Source organism: Furipterus horrens, unplaced genomic scaffold (assembly GCF_987537825.1).
Source record: "Furipterus horrens unplaced genomic scaffold, mFurHor1.1.pri manual_scaffold_4, whole genome shotgun sequence".
NCBI lineage: Eukaryota > Metazoa > Chordata > Mammalia > Chiroptera > Furipteridae > Furipterus > Furipterus horrens.
This window is the reverse complement of record NW_028327174.1, coordinates 30,248,910-30,266,983: the sequence shown is the minus strand read 5'-3', so window position 1 is coordinate 30,266,983 and position 18,074 is coordinate 30,248,910. Positions and strand designations below refer to the sequence as shown.

Sequence of the window (18,074 nt, the reverse complement as noted above, 5' to 3'; positions counted from 1 at the left end):
CAAGCTAGACCCAAAGAGTACCACACCAAAACACATCATCATTAAAATGCCAAAGGTAAAAGATAAATAGAGAATCCTAAAAGCAGCAAGAGAAAAGCAGAGAATTACCTACAAGGGGGTGCCTATAGGACTATCAGCTGATTTCTCAGAGGACACTTTGCAGGCAGGAAGGGACTGGCAAGAAGTATTCAATGTGATGAAAAGCAAGGACCTACAACCAAGATTACTCTATCCAGCAAAGCTATCATTTTGGATGGAAGGGCAGATAAAGTGCTTCCCAGACAAGGTAAAGCTATAAGAGTTCATTATCACCAAGCCATTATCATATGAAATGTCAAAGGGACTTATTTAAGAAAAAGAAGTTCAAAACTATGAACATTAAAATGACAACAAACTCACAACTATCAACAACTGAATCTAAAAAATAAAAACAAAATCCAACTAAGCAAACCATAATAGGAACAGAATCATAGGTATGGGGATTATTTGGAGGACTATCAGCTGGGAAGGGGCAGGGGGAGAAAGGGAGAAATGGTGCAGGGATTAAGAAGCATAATTAGTTGGTATAAAATAGACAGGGGGAAGTTAAGAATAATATAGGAAAGGGTGAAGCCAAAGAACTGATATGCACGACCCATGGACATGAACTAAGGGGAGGTGGTATTGGTGGAGGGAACGGGGGTATTGGGCAGAGGGGAGCAATGGGAAAAAAAACTGGGACTGTTGTAAGAACATAATCAATAAAATACACTTAAGAAAAAAATCCTTAAAAAAATTAAAACTCTTTAATTCATTTTGCAAATATTGAAAGAATAAGGCACGAGAAAGTAGAGCTTGGCAGAAGAAATGTGCTGCAAAGGAAGGAAGGCAATTTATAGAAACTGGAGGTTGTGTACATATAGGCAGAGGTAATTTGAAGGAAGTAGTTCAAAGATCATCTTAGGTGAGATAAGGGAGGCTGCTGAGCAAAGCTAAGTCTTTATAGCCCAGAATTTCACCCAGAAGGAAAACCAAACATATAAACTTTTAGCTAGTTAATATATCATTTAAACTGGGTCATTATTACAAGGCTGGTGACTGATTGAATTAGAACTCAAGGATTTACTTTTTTGTAAATCAGAATACCTAATGAACTTGAGCATATTCTTATTTAAGTACAGTAGGCCCTCTCTATATCATGGTTCATTTATTGTGGCCTCACTGTATCGTGGGATTTTAAAAAATATTATATTTAATTATTTATTGCCGATTTTTCGCTATATCGCGGGATTTTGCAGTACTGTATATGTATGTTGTTAAAGTTTCGTAGGTTTAAGAGTGTAGCATATGTTTAAGAACATAACTAGTGTTTATAAAAGTGTGGAAAAGGTTAAACAGGGAGTGGGAAAGGTTAATAAAGGACTGGGAATGGTTTATAAGAGTGTGGGAAGGGTTTATAAAGCCTTAAAATATATATAAATACTAAAATAAATGTAAGGTTCTTACTTCGCGGATTTTCACCTACCGCAGGGGAGGGGGGTCTAGAATGTAATACCTGCAATAAGCAGGGAATACTGTACATTAAGTAAAATGAGCTCTAGGAGGACAAACCTTTTCATAATCGGCCTTTAAGTGGTTGTGCTGACTGAACCACTTTTTGATTGTATTTTCCTTCAGCGGTCCCATCAGTCCAGAGTGGCGATGGATCTTTGCTAGGGTTACAGCATCGGGCACCATCTGTACCAATCCTGGTTGATAAAAAAAGAGAATATAGAAATAATGTTTTCTTCACAGGATGAGGGATACTAAGGAAATACATCTTTATCTAGGTAACAATAATTGTCTGCACTACTTGGATTATCCTTTTCCTCTCTAAATTTTCTGTGAATGAGCCTTACTTCTAGCCTCTCTTCTAATTTTTCCTAAATCCTGGGGAGCATGGAGGCTACTTGTTGTGTTTGAATTGGATATGTCAGAAACAGCTTTGACATTTTTTTCTAGAACTAGCATAGAGAGCCAATTTAGATGTCACACAGACACCCCACTGAGTCAATAAAGTAGCGGGTTAATTAACACAGGGGTTGTACATTCATTTACAGTTTAAGGGAGGACAGTCAAACTTGTATGACAACTTTGGAAGGCAAACCAAATGCAATCTCTATAACAAATATTTAAAATATGTTATAAAAATCAATTTTCATGTTAATAAAAGCTTCACTGTTAAATGTTTGTTTTCTAGGAGTAACTGTAGTAAACATGTAGAGTGACCTGCCCCTTCCTTCTCAGTCAACATTAAAGAGAAACTATGATAATAATTTTTTTAAGGGAGCATATATTGATTAAACTTCAACAGGACCTTTGCCCCACTGGCCAAGTATCTATCAAGGCTTCTTTTCATTGTGTTCATAAGATTATTGAAATGTAAATATTTTCTAACCCACTGATTTAAATTTTGTTGATAACAACAGGTTAAACTCAGTATTTAATGCTCTCCCAGGATTAATGTCCACAAAACCACCTGTAATGTATAGTTCTGTAAATAAACTCATTGGAAGAAATTAAAGCATAGAACTGATTTTTACCATCTTGACAACTGCAAGAGTTGCAAACTCAAATTTTCAAAGGGAGCAGGGATACAAATGTAATTACATCAAAAGAGAGATGGTTGAGTTTTTAAAACTGACTTTCATTCACATTAAACAACAACAAAGTAGATCACAATGATGGTAAACAAAACACTTCTCTGTGCTGGATTTGGCCAGCGGCAGCTGGTGGCAGCCTGAATCTCTCTGAATATCCAATAGCCCAGTTGTGACCATTAAGCATCTACATTGCTGAATCAGAAAGAAACTTAAACATGGGAAGTAGAAATTGAATGCTGCAAATACCTATAAAACCTATATGTTAAAAAAAAAGAACCAACACCCCAGAGATAAATCCTGGATCCTAAGCACATCCTTAATATCATAGTACCTCTTCCTCTTCCTTCACCAGTATTCAGCTCTTGTGTAGGTTTTTTTCATGTGCATTAAGTGAGATAGCAAATATAAAGCATTACAATAAGTAGCACTGGAATTACATAGAAAGAGGTGATTCCTCTTTCTAATCCTGAAAATTTCGCTCCTCATTTTTTTCAATTCCTCCATGTAACATTTCCTATAGAAAAATTACCTCTACATGGTTCCCAAGAGTTTCACTGTAGCCTCACATCTGACCATGCCCCAAATTAGGACTTAGATCATTACACCCTTTGGATACTATGCTATAGCAATATCAGATACTTTTCTGATCACATTTGTCTTCAGAGAGTTAATCTTTGCTAAATCCCAAGTTATTTATTATAAGCCTGGCATTGCTGACTACTCAAAAAACCTTGTACCTAATTTATAACAATCATGATGGCTAAATTCTGCCTATTAATTAAAACCATAAATTACATTCTATACATTTTAATCCAGTATGTATCATACACCTTTTAAACACTTCTGACATAATTCTGTGTGAATTGAGTAATGTGTGTGTTTCCATTCTTATAGTCCTTCAATGCAACGTTTCTCAAATTTTAATGCACATATATATCACTTGGGAATTTTATGAAAATGTAGGTTCTGATTCAGTAGGAAAGGGGTGAGGCTTGAGATTCTGTATTTCTAAAAATTCCCCAGGTAATGTCAATGCTACTGGTCCATGGGTCATTCTTTAAATAGCAAGGTTCTTAGGAACAAAGTTTTCAAGGTTGTGTTATAAAAGGCAGTGGCTTTCCGAAAGGGGTGCATAAGAAACATCAGAGCTGCTTTTTCAATCACTGAGACTTGAGCAACCCACCCCCACCCGCAGTGGAGAGCCTGGCTTAGTACCCTGGTTGGGGCCTTGTTATATCTACTCCTCCAATTCCCCTAAGTAATTTTTATGCCAATGAAATTTGGAGAGCCAGAAATAAAATAAATTATAAAGAATTTTTATTTATCTTGATTGTTTCTTCCAAAGCTCCTAGGACATTATATACAAATTAGTCACGAGAATTATAATCAACAATAATGTTGATAAAGTCATGTAAAATTCTGGCCTGGAGTATATTCTCCTGAAGGGCCAAAGCTCTGTTTAGCATATTTTAGTATTCTCTACATCACTCTCTGATATGGTTTGAGAACAGTAATATATTAATGAAGCCTTGGAACATGATTAAAAATGCAACCTAAAAATGACATTTGCTTTAATGATCTCTATTTTTCTTGAAGAAATAATTTGCTAGTACAATGCCATCTGAAATTTTACAACTACAGGAGATTATTGGTAGATGGGGGAAGAAAAACTTGGTTGATTTATGACATCTGCAACTTTGGGCAAGTCTACAGTCATGTTTTACTGAATCATTTTATTAACTTCAAAAGATATAGCCTCAGTTACTTTCTATCATTATAAACTGAGAAGTAGGTAGATGGAACTGAAGAATTCCACTGAGGTCAGTGATGTATGTATTCAATTTCTGAAGAAAAGGTGATCCATGTGACATCATAAAGCTCAGCTTGGCTCATCTAGTTTTATTCTTACACTTTCAACATATGAGGCTATGAAAGAATTAGGTCACATGAGAAAAAGGAGAGTAAAACTCAAGGTATAACAGTTTCAGAGTAGCAATGATAAAAGACTTTTAGGAACTACAGCTTTAGAAAGGGTTCAGGCATGCGACATGGGGCATGGAAGCAAAAGCACTATTATAGGAATCAAAATAATTGAGTAGTATAACAATGGAGTCATACTGAAGTTCAAGTGGCAAGTTAAGCTAACTAGGAGGTGCTTCCATGCTGAGCTCCTAAGATCTCAAATCCCAATTGGCTGGGATACTGAGCCTACCAGAGGATGTCAGGAACTGGAGGGGCAGGTTTCCTTTTGTAATGATGGGTTTAAATTGCCCCTTTGCCTGAAAGAAGAGGAAAAAAGGGCTACATGGTTCTAGGTCCCTTTTCTAGTTCTATGATTTTTAAAAATCTTTTTGTTTATGCAGAAGTATCTGCTATAAGTTATAGCAACTACTTTAATAAAATTCTAAGTGGCAATGGCCACTTATAAGAAACCTTTTAATAATATCTTTAATTTAGCATGATTGTAATTAAATACAACTTTTACTTCTCATGTTTTGGTTGTAATTTGAGTAGACGCTGACATTATTTTCATTGGTAATATGGATAAATGTAACTATATTTCCATAACAATGTCTTCGGTTTTATAAAGGAAAAGAGATGCTGAAGTAAATTCATAGTTCAAATGTATAGTCACTTATGACTATTGATATTATTAATATTTTACTTAAAAGTCTTTTAGAAATTAAGTGCAGTTTTATAATGTACTTAGAATTTTTAGAACTCTTTTAAGCTTTTGCAACTTTGAAAATTTTTTGGCAAAAGGCAACAATTGTATTTTTTCTGAATGAGTTGGCTTTTCTATTATTATCTTGAAAAAAGAAAAAATAGAAGTTAGTTACTAATTAACTCACTTTTAAAGACACATAAAAGAGTATCACATTTAACATTTGGGTTGTCAAGTTTCCAGTGAATACCTAAAAGGACATTATGCTTTATGTAAATTATTTTGGGGATTACTGTTTTTGAAAATAATTTTTCAAAGGAAGAATGACTATGCATAGATCTTTGGATTTAAAAATTTATAGTCTAAACCGAGTGCTGTGGAAAACTTAGTTGCATTTTACCAGTGAGTGTATAAGATTAATAATGTACATCAACTCATTATCTAATCTATACCGACCTTGGCCTTTTCCTGTGGACAGACATCTATAAATGATCATTTGCATATCCAGGCCCTCCTGCAGCCAAATATTGTCCATCATTTGAACAATCTGCAGAACAAGCATATCCTGACGAAGATCATCTCCGGCCTGTTAAAAACAAAATTATAGACTCTGGGTTTCTCTTTGAATTCCATTTAAACTTTTCATACAAGATATATGTCATTTCTTTCCTTGAAAAAATGTTCAGCCTGACTTTCAGTGGTTTCAATTGTTTTATGAACACCAATGGTACCTTGTGTTTCTGAGAGAAGATCAAAGAAAATAACAACTTTCCTTTAAGTGATTCCAGAAGCTTCAGCCATCATATTAGAAGCTGCTTGGAATGTTGTCCCCTGATAATAATCTTTTAATTTAGTATCCATGTGCAATGTCTTAGACTCAAACTCTAGTTAAGAGATGCTGAATGAATGTTTATCCAAATTTCAAACTCAACCAACAGAGAATTAAGTGAAATGTTATTTTGTATGCCATAGATTTATTCACTGATCTACACTTAGAATACCAAGCACATCTTGACTGTGAGGATAAATAGCACACATATGATTCATCAGACTTTGAATCATAGACTTCTTGTATATGATGACAGCTGAAAAGTTTTCAGAATAAATGGTCTTTGATAAAAATAAGAAATAATAAAGGGGAGATTTTCTAGTTGGTGAATAAAATGAAATATGTCCAAAAGAAGAGAATAGTTCTATGTTTTTAAACTAAATAAGGATTTTTGTTTTGAAAATGCTTTCTTGTTTTGAACTCAAGACACTAACTTGAAAGAACATAAGCACCTCTATTCCATTGCAGCGTCATTTACGATCACCAAAATATAGAAGCAGCCTAAGAGTCCATGAGTAGATGAGTGGATAAAACAATTATGGGATATTTACACAATAGAATACTACTCAGCCATAAAAAAGAAGGTTTTACCCTTTGCAACAGTATGGATGGACCTGGAGAACATTGTGCTAAGTGAAATAAGCCAGTAAGAGAAAGAAAAATACCATATTTCATTCATATGTGGAATCTAATGAACAAACTGAACTAACAAGGAAAATAGAGACAGACTCATAGTGGAGAGCAGGATGACAGCTAAGGGAGCAGGGAGGTCAGGGGGTGGAGGGATTGAGCAAAAAGGAAAAAGGACTCACGGATGGGGACAACAGTGGGATGATTGCAGGTGGGAAGGGGTATGAGGGGACTAAATGGTAATGAAAAAAAATACAATAATTTTTTTAAATGCTTTTTAAATTACATGCATAAAATTATGCCAAGGTAAGATTCCACGTTGTTTGTTTTCTTCAGCAAATAGCAGCGTCATTGGACCGTTATTGCTTGAGGTTACATTATTCTCAAAAATAGTCAAATCTGCCAAAGATATCACTCTGGGACCTTGTTGTCTGGTTTGACTGAATAATTAATTAAAATAACCAGATGACCTGCAAACCCTTTCTTTTCTTTATTTTTATTTTTACTTTTTTACAGATTCTTCTTTAGTCTCTTTTTCCTACCTGTGTATAACATTATACTCTGTTTTCCCATGGGACTCATGATGAAGACTGATATGGCTCATATGTATGTTTTATTTTTAAAAAGAAAGCAGTCTCACTTGCTAAAATAGGCAAGTGCTTGCAGATAAGAATTTTATGTTAAATTAATTTTTATTTCAGTAACAGGTAATTTGATTTTAATTTACTATTGAGGTCAAAAGAAAGCTCTCCCTCCAGGGGCTCACCACACATTCTGTTTTCTGTGCTACTTAAAAGTGATTGTATAGTTTTGTTTGTTGAAACACATTCTCAAGTTTTGCACTGAAGGTTCACTGGCTTTAAGCCAATACCATTTGATTTATTGTCCATTATATTTTGGCATGTACTATAATTCTTTAAAAATGCAAAATAAAAAATAACTAGAATCTTCTGTGTTGTTGCCAGAGGAAAATAGCTACAGTAATTTTTTTGTGAGTAATAAATCAAACATTTCTACCAATGTAATCAATTTGATGCTTTAGGAATTACTGTACCTTAAAAATGATGCTGATATTTTTGCCCATTGGATAAGCATTGATGAAAGTAATCTTCAATGGCAAAGCATTAGATGTGAAATATGAACATGCCTATAAGAGGAGAAAAGAAAAATGGTGAGCAAAATAAAGCAAAAAGAACACTTTCCAGGAAATCGTGGCCCCTTGCAGAATTTGTTCTTTGAGCAAATATAACACATATGAATAATTTTCACATTTTGGAACAAAGAAAGTTATTTATTAAAAAAAACAAAACAACAACTTTAGTCTTACCAACCAAAGCCTTTACTTGGAAACTGCACAGTCAGACTTTTGGCAGGTCATAAGTTTTCAATTACATTTTGAACAGTGGTGTTATGTTGAGGATTTAAATTAAACTAAGTAATATGTAGGTATTGCACTCATGCTAGTTTGTTAAAATCTAGAAGATAAAATTGCTATTTAAAATTTTTATTTTATTTTAATTATTTCTTCTCTGCATCATACTAAGGAAACATGGATATAGATATGAGTTAAGAAAGCCTTAAATGAGTTCAAATTTGGACTGTCAAATGGGAATAATAACTCTTATCTTATACATTTTTGAAATAGATATATGAACCTGACACTAATTAGGTAGTTCAAAAAATTAACACATCCATTTTTCCCCTTTTATTAATGAATATTTTCTTACCTGTGCAAAAATGAGTACAACATATATTTTTCTCTTTTCATTTTTTTATTATACTTTGAGTTTCCATTTACGGCTTTACAATATTGAACTTTCCATTATACTTTTCTTATTGCTTATTTTCATTTTATGTTTTTATAATTGTTTGAGTGTTAAAAGGCTATGTGTCTTTAGGCTATTAGTCAGTTCGTGTCGACATGAAGAGTGCAATCAATACTAGAAAAGCAAAAGAACTTGATACTTTTAATTTATCAACTTAATTAATATATTATATCAATATATGTTGAAGGATCAGTTTGAATATCATTATTTCTGAGATGCCTTAAATCAGTAGAAGCTGAGAGAAAAGGATCTAACTTAAACTATCAACATAAATCTCACCTAATCCTGTAGCAAACAGACACCCTTGCTTACTGAATCAGTTTGAGTTTTATAATAAATGGGTGAGGTTGTTTGGTGAATAATGAATTCTTGTTACAAGACTAAGTCAATCAGGGAACATAAGGCCTTCTGTCATGATATTGAATTAGGAAGTCTTTATTAGGCCAGAAATGAGCCTAGACCAGTGGATTTTATATATTATGTATTAGATTCTTGGGGGTCTCTTCGAAGAATCCCAAGTCTGGCAAAGAGACCCCCAAGGCAAAAGGGAAGCTGAAGACGAGGCTTAGCCCCTTGCCTCAACTACATCACTCAGAGCTATTTTGTTTTGTTGTTTTATATTTTGGTTTTCACGTGCAGTATATTTTTGAGTCAGGTCAAAAATATTATATATTCAACAACTAGTATACACAAATAATTATCTATATGCTAACAGAAAGGGACACCATACTCACTCTCAAAGAGCTTACAAAAGGTTTGTGTGAATGTATACTCATATGCATTAAGTTGAAAATAATTTACAAGGCAATTTATCACAGTTGAATTAAGAAGCATTTGAAGAAGAAGAGTCTTTTGGTGATGAGCGGGGGTTTGCAGATTGTGAGAGATAATAAGTTAGCAAGCAGGTAAAAGAAAAGTTTTTCTAGGTAGAAAAAGTCAAACAAGGAGAAATTAGGGTAGAAATTAAAAGTAAATTAGGAGGGCTGAAAACAAGAAATAGAAAAGAATTAATCAGTCTTGGAAGATGAATTTACACAAATGGTGAGATAGAAGAACTAGAAGAGAGAAAGGTTTGACCTTGGTTCTTAAGACGTACACATTAATAAAATAGATTTAAAATAATTATTTTTAGAAATAAAAGAAATCTATTAGAAAAAAAAGTGTGATTTTTATTTTCCCAGGAGTGGAGAAAGATTGCATTAAGTTTTTCCTATTCACCCACATGGTCCATCTCTTAGTGATCCTAAGGGAAATAGAAAATTGTCCACTGTAATTAGTGGTTCTAAAAAGAGACAAAGGTGAGAATTCTTACAAGGAAAGCTTAACTCAAACTTAAGACCTTTGCTCTCCACCTCGTAGAGACATTCTTGAAGAAACGGACTGAGCCAAGCGTGCGTGCTTTTCCCCAGCGTAGTTCACTGGTGGTCATGAAAATACAATGCTGACTGTAAGCTTTCCTACATTCACTACACTTATAGAGCTTCTTTCCAGTGTGAACTATCTGACGTTTGATAAACTGTGAACTTCACTAATGAATTGGTGCTGTAACCAAAGATCTTCCCTTACTTGTACATTCATAGGATTTCTCACCAGTGTGAGTTCTCTTCTATACAATGGAGTGTGAGTCTTGAGTGCATATCTTCCACATTTATAGGGCTCTTTGCTTGAGTGAGGTCTGTGACATAAAAGAAGACATTTACCCAGACTGAATGTCTTGCCAGGCTGCATTCAAGAGGCTTTTCTCACTGTGATTTTGCTCCTAGTCAACAACGTGAGAGTTCTGATGAAAGGCTTTTCTGCACTGCCTACATTTCTGTGCTTGTTCCCCAGAGTGGAGGCTCTCATGCCAAATAAGACATTTATTCTCACTGAAGGCCTTATTATGTTAATTAAACTCATAAGCTTCTTCCCAGTATGCTTTCTCTGATGGTTGAGAAGGTTTCCATTGGAACATAAAACTTTCCCACACTCATTTCCATTTTAAAGTTTCTCACTTGTGAAGTGCCTGACGCTGGAAAAGGGTTCTACTCTGAGTGAAGTTCTCACACACTCATGACATTCAGAAGGTTTCTCCCTAACGAAGGCTACCTGATAGCCAGTGGGTAGGGAACATGGAGGGAAGGCTTTTGTACATTCATCATATTTAGGAGGTTTCTCCGAATTATGGAGTCTCTAGTATTTAATGAGATGGGAGCAGGGATGACAATTTTCCCCATAATCTCTGCATTCATATGCCTTATTCTCTCAGTGGATTTTCAGATGAACCATTGGCTGACTATATATACGTCTGTCTGAAGGTCTTACCATACTCATTATACTCACAGAGGCTCTTTTCAGTATGGGTCCTCTGATGACCAACCAGGTGTGGACTCTGGTTGTTAACTTTGCCACATTTATTGCATTTTCAGATGTGATGTATGTCCCTTCAGACACCTTGCTGTTCAGCAGGACCAGAGCACATACTAAAATGTTCTATAGGTGAGGGCATCACCCGCCATATCTGCCCCATTTATTGTTGAATGAAAGGTGCAGCAGCCTTGTACTAGAAACAGCTGGTCAGAGACAATGGGGCACAAAAGGGGCTTAACTTGGGGCACTTCCCAGTCTCAGGAAAAGTGCCAATGGTGACAGGTTGCTGCAAGGGAGTGTGGCACCAATCACAACACTAAGATGGTGACTCCTGGGCGGTGACCCCAAGTCTGACCAGCTCACCTCGATATGCACAGCAGCCAATCATTAAGGCTAGCACCCCACATTCCCAAATGCACAATCCAGAACTCTTATGTAATTTTAATTGAAAAAAGTTGTCTACTTAACCAACAACACCAAACCAAGAAGGCAGAAACAAAAAAACCATCTGGACTCAATGATCCATGTTGTTCTTATTACTTAAAGATACTGTGTCTTTGAACTGCTGAGTTTCTGTTATATCTTCAGCATTAATCAGAGTCACTGCTAACAATTAAAAAATTACACAACTTTAAAAATTAGTGATGTTTCGGATTTTAGTCCAAATAGACATACATATCTCAATTTATGAAATTGATGCCTTATTTTGTTATTTTTCAAAATATGTTTATGCAGCATATTAGGAAAGTTTGTAGGGTCTTTGTAGCTGCAGAGTTATGAAGATGATAGTATTAAGTTTTTAGCAAAAGTTTTTATATCCTTACTAATAATGGTCTAATTTTTCTCCTAATTATTGGATTTGTGTTCTTGATTGTCTTATAACTTTAGTTAAGTAACATTCTTTTTGTGCATGTATGAGTTTAACCTCTTCACTTCTAAATTTCACTTATCAGTCATTCTCTCTATTACTGGCTCCCACTCTTGGGCTTTTGAGAAGGAGAATAATCAGGCTCATGGAGAACAGAGGTGAAAGGGTGACTCTAAGTCAAAGAAGGGTGGCTGACAGAGGCTTAGGAAGGGAAGGGATTTATGAATGTGACAGCACCAGGAAGGACTTTCTAGGCATTAGTAAAATCACAAAACGTATTATATGGCACACTGACACATGAGCATCAGCGGATTTTAAATTGAATCAAAATGGAGATGTTGTAGCTAATGATATATCAGTGTACTAGACATGAGTATGCACATAATCTAAGTAAGCATGAAATTAAACTCAGCCTGCTTGATGTCACCAAATTAACCATTTTAAATAAATTGTGAAATCATTCAGTGAGAAGTATCTTTATTTTTTTCACTGAACTTTGTATAGTTTGTTTTTAAACCAACAAATCATCTGATGAGGGTAATGTAATCCCAGCTGGTCACAGCACATCAAACAGAGCACATGGTTTGAATGAATGTTTTCTTTAAACAATGCAATAAGATTTTATAAATTGTTTTTGCCATCTCAAAAAAATTCAGTGACCTAAACAATACGGAACAAAAATACTCAATTTATCGACTGAATAAATTGACTTACATCACGATCAATCCCCTTTATACAGAGGGCAGGGTTCAGAGGAAGGTGACAGGTATTTATATTCTGAAAGAGTGCTTCTAGTCTGTCAATCTCTTTCTTCAGTACCTCCTGTGATGAATCATAAGAAAAAGCATTTTAGAAACTGTAAAGAACTTGACTATTTCTTCAAGTTATAATTTTCTTGTATTGATTAAATAAACTTTAATTCAGGGGTTGCACACTTGGATGCTTTAGGGTCAGGTAGGTGATGTAGCCACATTTGAGAAGGCAGCAGGCTAAAAACAATAGGGAGTGCTGGGAAAAAATGGGGAATTAATCAGTGCATGACCTTTCTAAAGAACTTTAAATTCAGTTAGAAGTAAAACCAAAACAAAGCATTCTTCTGTTCGAACAAAACATGATGGGTTGGACTTGACCTGCAGCCCACCAAATTTCAGTTCTGGCTTGAAGTAATTATTAATATGATTCATTTCTGATAATTTCCTAAAATTTAGTTTGTAACTCTCAAGATTTACATTTACTAGTAATAGTACAGTTTAGAGAAAGTTCACATATATTATGGGCAATAATAACAAAAGTTATAATCACAGACAATTGGTAATTGTCAGGAACAGCAGTAGGTATAAATAGTTTAATAAATGTCAAAGAGTACATTTCTGATACCTGGCTTACTAGTCCCTTCCACACCCCTCTTCCCTAATATTTGTGGAAGGTCTGAGACCACAAACAATGCTTTTAGAATTGTGTATCCCCTAACAAAAAGAGGGGGAAACAATAATAATTAAAAACAAAATAATAATAATAATTTAAAAATAAGAAAGCTCCTTTAAGCCCACTTTTCAAAACTTTTTAAGCCTGATTCTAAAAATGAGGGTGTCACATTAATAAATCAATTGACTCTCATGAGTTTCTTAGCTCTTTCTCCTGGCTCATTGGCAAATATTAGAATCTACTGCTCCTAGAATCCAGAAAAGCAAAGTGGAGAAATGAGGCAAAATTCCACCATGGCACTCTTTTGGTCCTCCTTTGTCTTATCTATGCCTGGATTTGCCTGAGGAATATCATGAAGGATGATCTCTGCTCTCTTCATTTAATTAAAATTTCTCCATTTCATATAGTTAGGTTTAATGAGTGCTTAAAAAAAAGTAACTTAAATGGTGAAAAATTATAAATGCTTCTCCCACCTCTTTCTTTTTCTCTTCCTATATTGATATGGAGCAGTGTTATCACATAATTGGCCAGTAAATGTAAAATAAGTACTTTTTAAAAGAGAATAATGAATATCCCTCTGAAATATGATGCAAATGGTCAAAAAGGAACCAGAATTATTTAACTATAGTGTGCATCTTAAAAATGTGAAGAATTTAAAAAAAGAATAATGACCAAACCTATACACAAATTTTGTAAATTTTAAACCAATTTATATGACTTGTTTTTAACACTTTGTGTATCTCATAAATACTTAATGAGGACTTCCGGCCAAGATGGAGGCTTAGACGGACACGCTCGGTCTCCCTCTACAACTAGAGAGGAATACAACTACTTCAAAACAAAAGATAACTAGAAATTCCAGAAAATAAAACTACACGGAAGCCCAACGTACAAAGTTATAAACCAGCGGCGCCCTTTGGGCAGGTAAGAAGAGCGAAAGGGGGTGGTGCTGTTTGCGGTCGCACCAGGGACAGCGGCAGGGAGAGCAATCTCAGCTGCAGTCAAACCCCGGCAGCTTGCGACCCCAACGCTGGGAAAAGCAGCCACCACATCACCTCAAACGGTGGGGCCCAGAGGGCGGGAGGACAGATCCCGGTCTCCTAGCGGAATAACTGCGGGAATCCATCTTGGACCCCCGCCCCCACACAAAGCACCACAGCGCTGAGAAATAGGTTGCGGGTAGCCACTGGTTGCTGGGCAGTGACGACAAAGGGCTACAGCGCAGCGAGAAAGGTTGCAGATCTGCGCCGGTTGCTGGGTTGTGACGAGTACACAGGCACTGCCCCCTATAGCCGGCCCAAGAAAACAAAACGCATCTGTCAAAATGAGGCAGACAACTATAGAAATCCCGGTGGCGCAGCTCACCAGGCAACAGATGAAGAACCTGACAGATGAACAAAAAAGAAACCTGTCAGAGGCTCAGTTCAGGGCCATTGTTATCAGGTGGCTTACAGAATTAACAAGAGATCTGGAAAAAGATGAGAAAGAATTGAAAAACACCCATACTGAAAGGAACAAAACCTCATATGAGACAGATGGTGAGGAAATAAAATTCAGGGTTCAAATCAACAAACCAGAACATAGAGAAGGAACGAACAGTCAACCAGTGCAGAGAGAAAAAATGGGAAGCAAGGATGAGAGGATCAGAAACCTCTGGGACAGCTATAAAAGGCCCAACATAAGAATCATTGGTTTGCCAGAAGGCGAAGAAGATGAACTAGAAATTGAAAAATTATGTGAAAATATTATAAAGCAGAACTTCCCAAACTTGGGGAAGGAAATAGACTTACAGGTCCAGGAAGAACAGAGGGTTCCAAAACAACTGGACCCAGGGAGAACCACTCCAAGACACATTATAGTCAAAATGTCAAAAGTTAAAGATAAAGAGAGAATCTTAAAAGCAGCAAGAGAAGAAAAGAATCATGTACAAAGGGGTCCCAATTAGACTATCAGCTGACTTCTCAAGGGAGACCCTGCAGGCCAGAATGGACTGGCAAGAAATATTCAAAGCAATGAAAATCCAAAACCTACAACCACGAATACTCTATCCAGCGAAGCTGTCATTCAGAATAGAAGGACAGAGAAAGTGTTTCCAGGACAAAATAAAACTGAAAGAGTTCATTAGATCCAAACCACTGTTATATGAGATGTTAAAGGGACTGGTTTAGAAAAAGGAGGATCAAAACTATGAACATTAAAATGAAAACTGCATCACCAGAAACAACAACAGAAGCTAGGGAATTGAAACAAAGGCAAACTAAACAGGCAACGAGAGTGGAAAAAGAACTATAGGTACGGGGAACATATTGGGGGGAGGTCAACAGGGAGGGGGAATGGGGAGAGGGAGGGAGATGGTATAGGAATTAAGAAACATCGTAGGAGGGAATGGAATAGACAGAGAGAGGTTGAGAAGAACTATATGTACAACCAATGGTCATGGACTAAAAGTGGGGGACAAGGGGAGGGAGGGGGACCACCAGGTGGAGGGGAGCAGAGGGAAGGGAAATTGGAACAAATGTAACACTATAATCAATAAAACACATTAAAAATAATACTTAATGAGTTTATAGTAATAGGGATGAATCATTAATTTTTTATTGCTCACAATGTTGTGTGCCTTAAGGCTTCTCTGTGTAACCAGAGTTTATGTGTCTCCCATTTAAAAATAATTTTTATGTGTGTATCTCCTAAGTAGGTAGAGTTACATAGCTTCTGTTATTTCTACCAAATTAAGTGAATTCCAGCAGAAAAAATCTTGGAATGGGAAAGAATTCTGGGACACTTTACCTATTACTATTTTCATACCATTTTGTTGAAAACCCTTGTTGATTTTTCAACAGTGGGTGGAGAGAAACTATGAGCTTCCTTGAGGACAAGATTCATGTTTTAGTCATCTTTCTATTCTTAACTCCTCGTCTGTAGTTAAGTACTTAATTGTTATTGAATGATGTCCTTAATTCAATGAATGGATGCCCCTATCTCCCTGCATCTAGAATGCTGAACTTCAGAGAACCTACTTAATGGTCTATGTCACTGAAAGGAACTAATGATGCAGATAATTAAAAAGAGCAAGCGTTTTTTCACTAGATCCAGAAAACAAATAGCCAAGTCCAATATTATTATAATCAGTGATGAAAGAGGCACATTATTTTGACTATCATGACCTTTTGTAACAACATTACATTCCACACCATTATTAATGTCTCATTTAATTCATTTTATTTGTTTTGGCAAGTCTTTTAAAATGTGACTTTGATTAGTGCAATGTTATAAAAATCTAGACCTAGACTTTGTACCTTGGGCAAGGGAACCCTAAAAAGTCCCCGTGTATACTTCTGCTATGAGTCTGAGTTGTGCTGCCATTTTGAGGAAATTACTTCAGCTGCTCTTTTCATAAACTGCCTCTACATTACAGTGGCCTCTTTTGTCAGATACGATATGTATTTTACATGGCTACTTAGATAAAAAAGCCATGCCCTGGTGATAGACATTATTGTTAACTTCAAGATAGTAAATAAATAAATAAATAAATAAATAAACAAACAAACAAACAAATAAATAAATAAAAGCTTGATTAAATAATTGACTTGTGTCCTATACCTAAGTATAGTCAAGAAGTTTGCTTTCTAAGCTATGAAATTAAAACTTAATTGAACAAAAGATTAAAAACAAAATACTTCACTCCATAAAGATTGATTTCCCCACAAACCTGTCTTTGAGGGTCACTAGCCAACTTGACTTTTTCCCCCACATCTCCCAGAATTTTGATAAGTTTCATCTCCTTGGAAAACTCATCACTCAAGGCTTTTCCCGCGCAGAATTGGAGAGCAGCCAGCAGCTTCTGATACCAGCTTTTAAAATAAGCTTCATTCTGTGCATCCTTTAGTAGCCTGAAGGAAAGAGAGAAAAAGAATTCTTGTATCTAAAGCTGATTTTTAACCCCCTCCACCAGGAACAATAAATGCATTTCAGATTAATCTGTATTTGGTGGCTCTGGGCAGTTAAACAGGCTAGAAGGGGAGAAATGTTTATTTGTTGGCAGTCATCACGTTCCATCTGATAGCTAATGAGATTCCAAAAGTGAAGAATCAATAAGAGACCTGCACTTTCTCATTTCAATTCACAATGCACTTTTTCTTCCTTCAGGCTTCTTAATCCTATAACGAGTACTTTTCTTGAGAGCATATTTTTGACTTACTGAAATATGAACAAAGAATTTTAGAAATAGTATTTATAAGTGACTGTACTATTTTGCAAATCAGCCTTCAACCCCCATCTTTTTCTGCTTTTCTTCAGAAGATAATGTTTGCTTCCCTCCCTATCACCCCCCCATTACCCTCTTCTGTCTCCTCCCACCCCCTTTTCCACTGGTAATCACCATACGGTTGCCTGGGTCTATGAGTTTCTTCCTTTGCTTAATCCCTTCACTTTTTTTCACCCATCTCCCAACCTCCCTCCCCTCTGACAGCTGTCAGTCTGTTCTCTGTATTTATGAGTCTGTTTCTATTTTGTTTGTTATTTTATTTTGACTTGGGGTGGTGAACACAAAATGCATTATAAAGATGTTGTATTATAGAATTGTACACTTGAAACCTACATAATTTTATTAACCAATGTCATTCCAATAAATTCAATAAAAATTTTAAAAGATTAAATGGCACTAAATAAAAAATAATTTTAATATTAAAAAAAGATGTTTTCATACTGTCATATGTCTCTATGTTGCTCTTTCTGATAGCACCTCCCCTTGATTACCTAGAGGAAGATATTATAAAAGCAAGATCATGGTTTTTATTTTCTGGCATTTCTGGATTCAAGTCCCAGCCCCACAACTTAAGAGTAACTTAGGCCAGTTACTTAA

At 35.7% G+C, this 18,074-nt stretch overlaps 1 protein-coding gene across 1 annotated transcript in view; it reads right to left on the bottom strand.

The window, feature by feature from the left end:
- PIK3C2G (phosphatidylinositol-4-phosphate 3-kinase catalytic subunit type 2 gamma) overlaps positions 1-18,074 on the bottom strand; it is a 283,426-nt gene that overhangs the window by 107,351 nt on the left and 158,001 nt on the right. The window contains exons 20-24 of the mRNA XM_090275472.1: positions 16,923-17,103; positions 12,503-12,610; positions 7,800-7,892; positions 5,743-5,872; positions 1,591-1,727 (exon numbers count right to left, since the gene is read on the bottom strand). Of these exons, the coding sequence (XP_090131598.1) occupies positions 1,591-1,727; positions 5,743-5,872; positions 7,800-7,892; positions 12,503-12,610; positions 16,923-17,103 (649 nt within the window). The remainder of the gene's footprint in view (positions 1-1,590; positions 1,728-5,742; positions 5,873-7,799; positions 7,893-12,502; positions 12,611-16,922; positions 17,104-18,074) is intronic.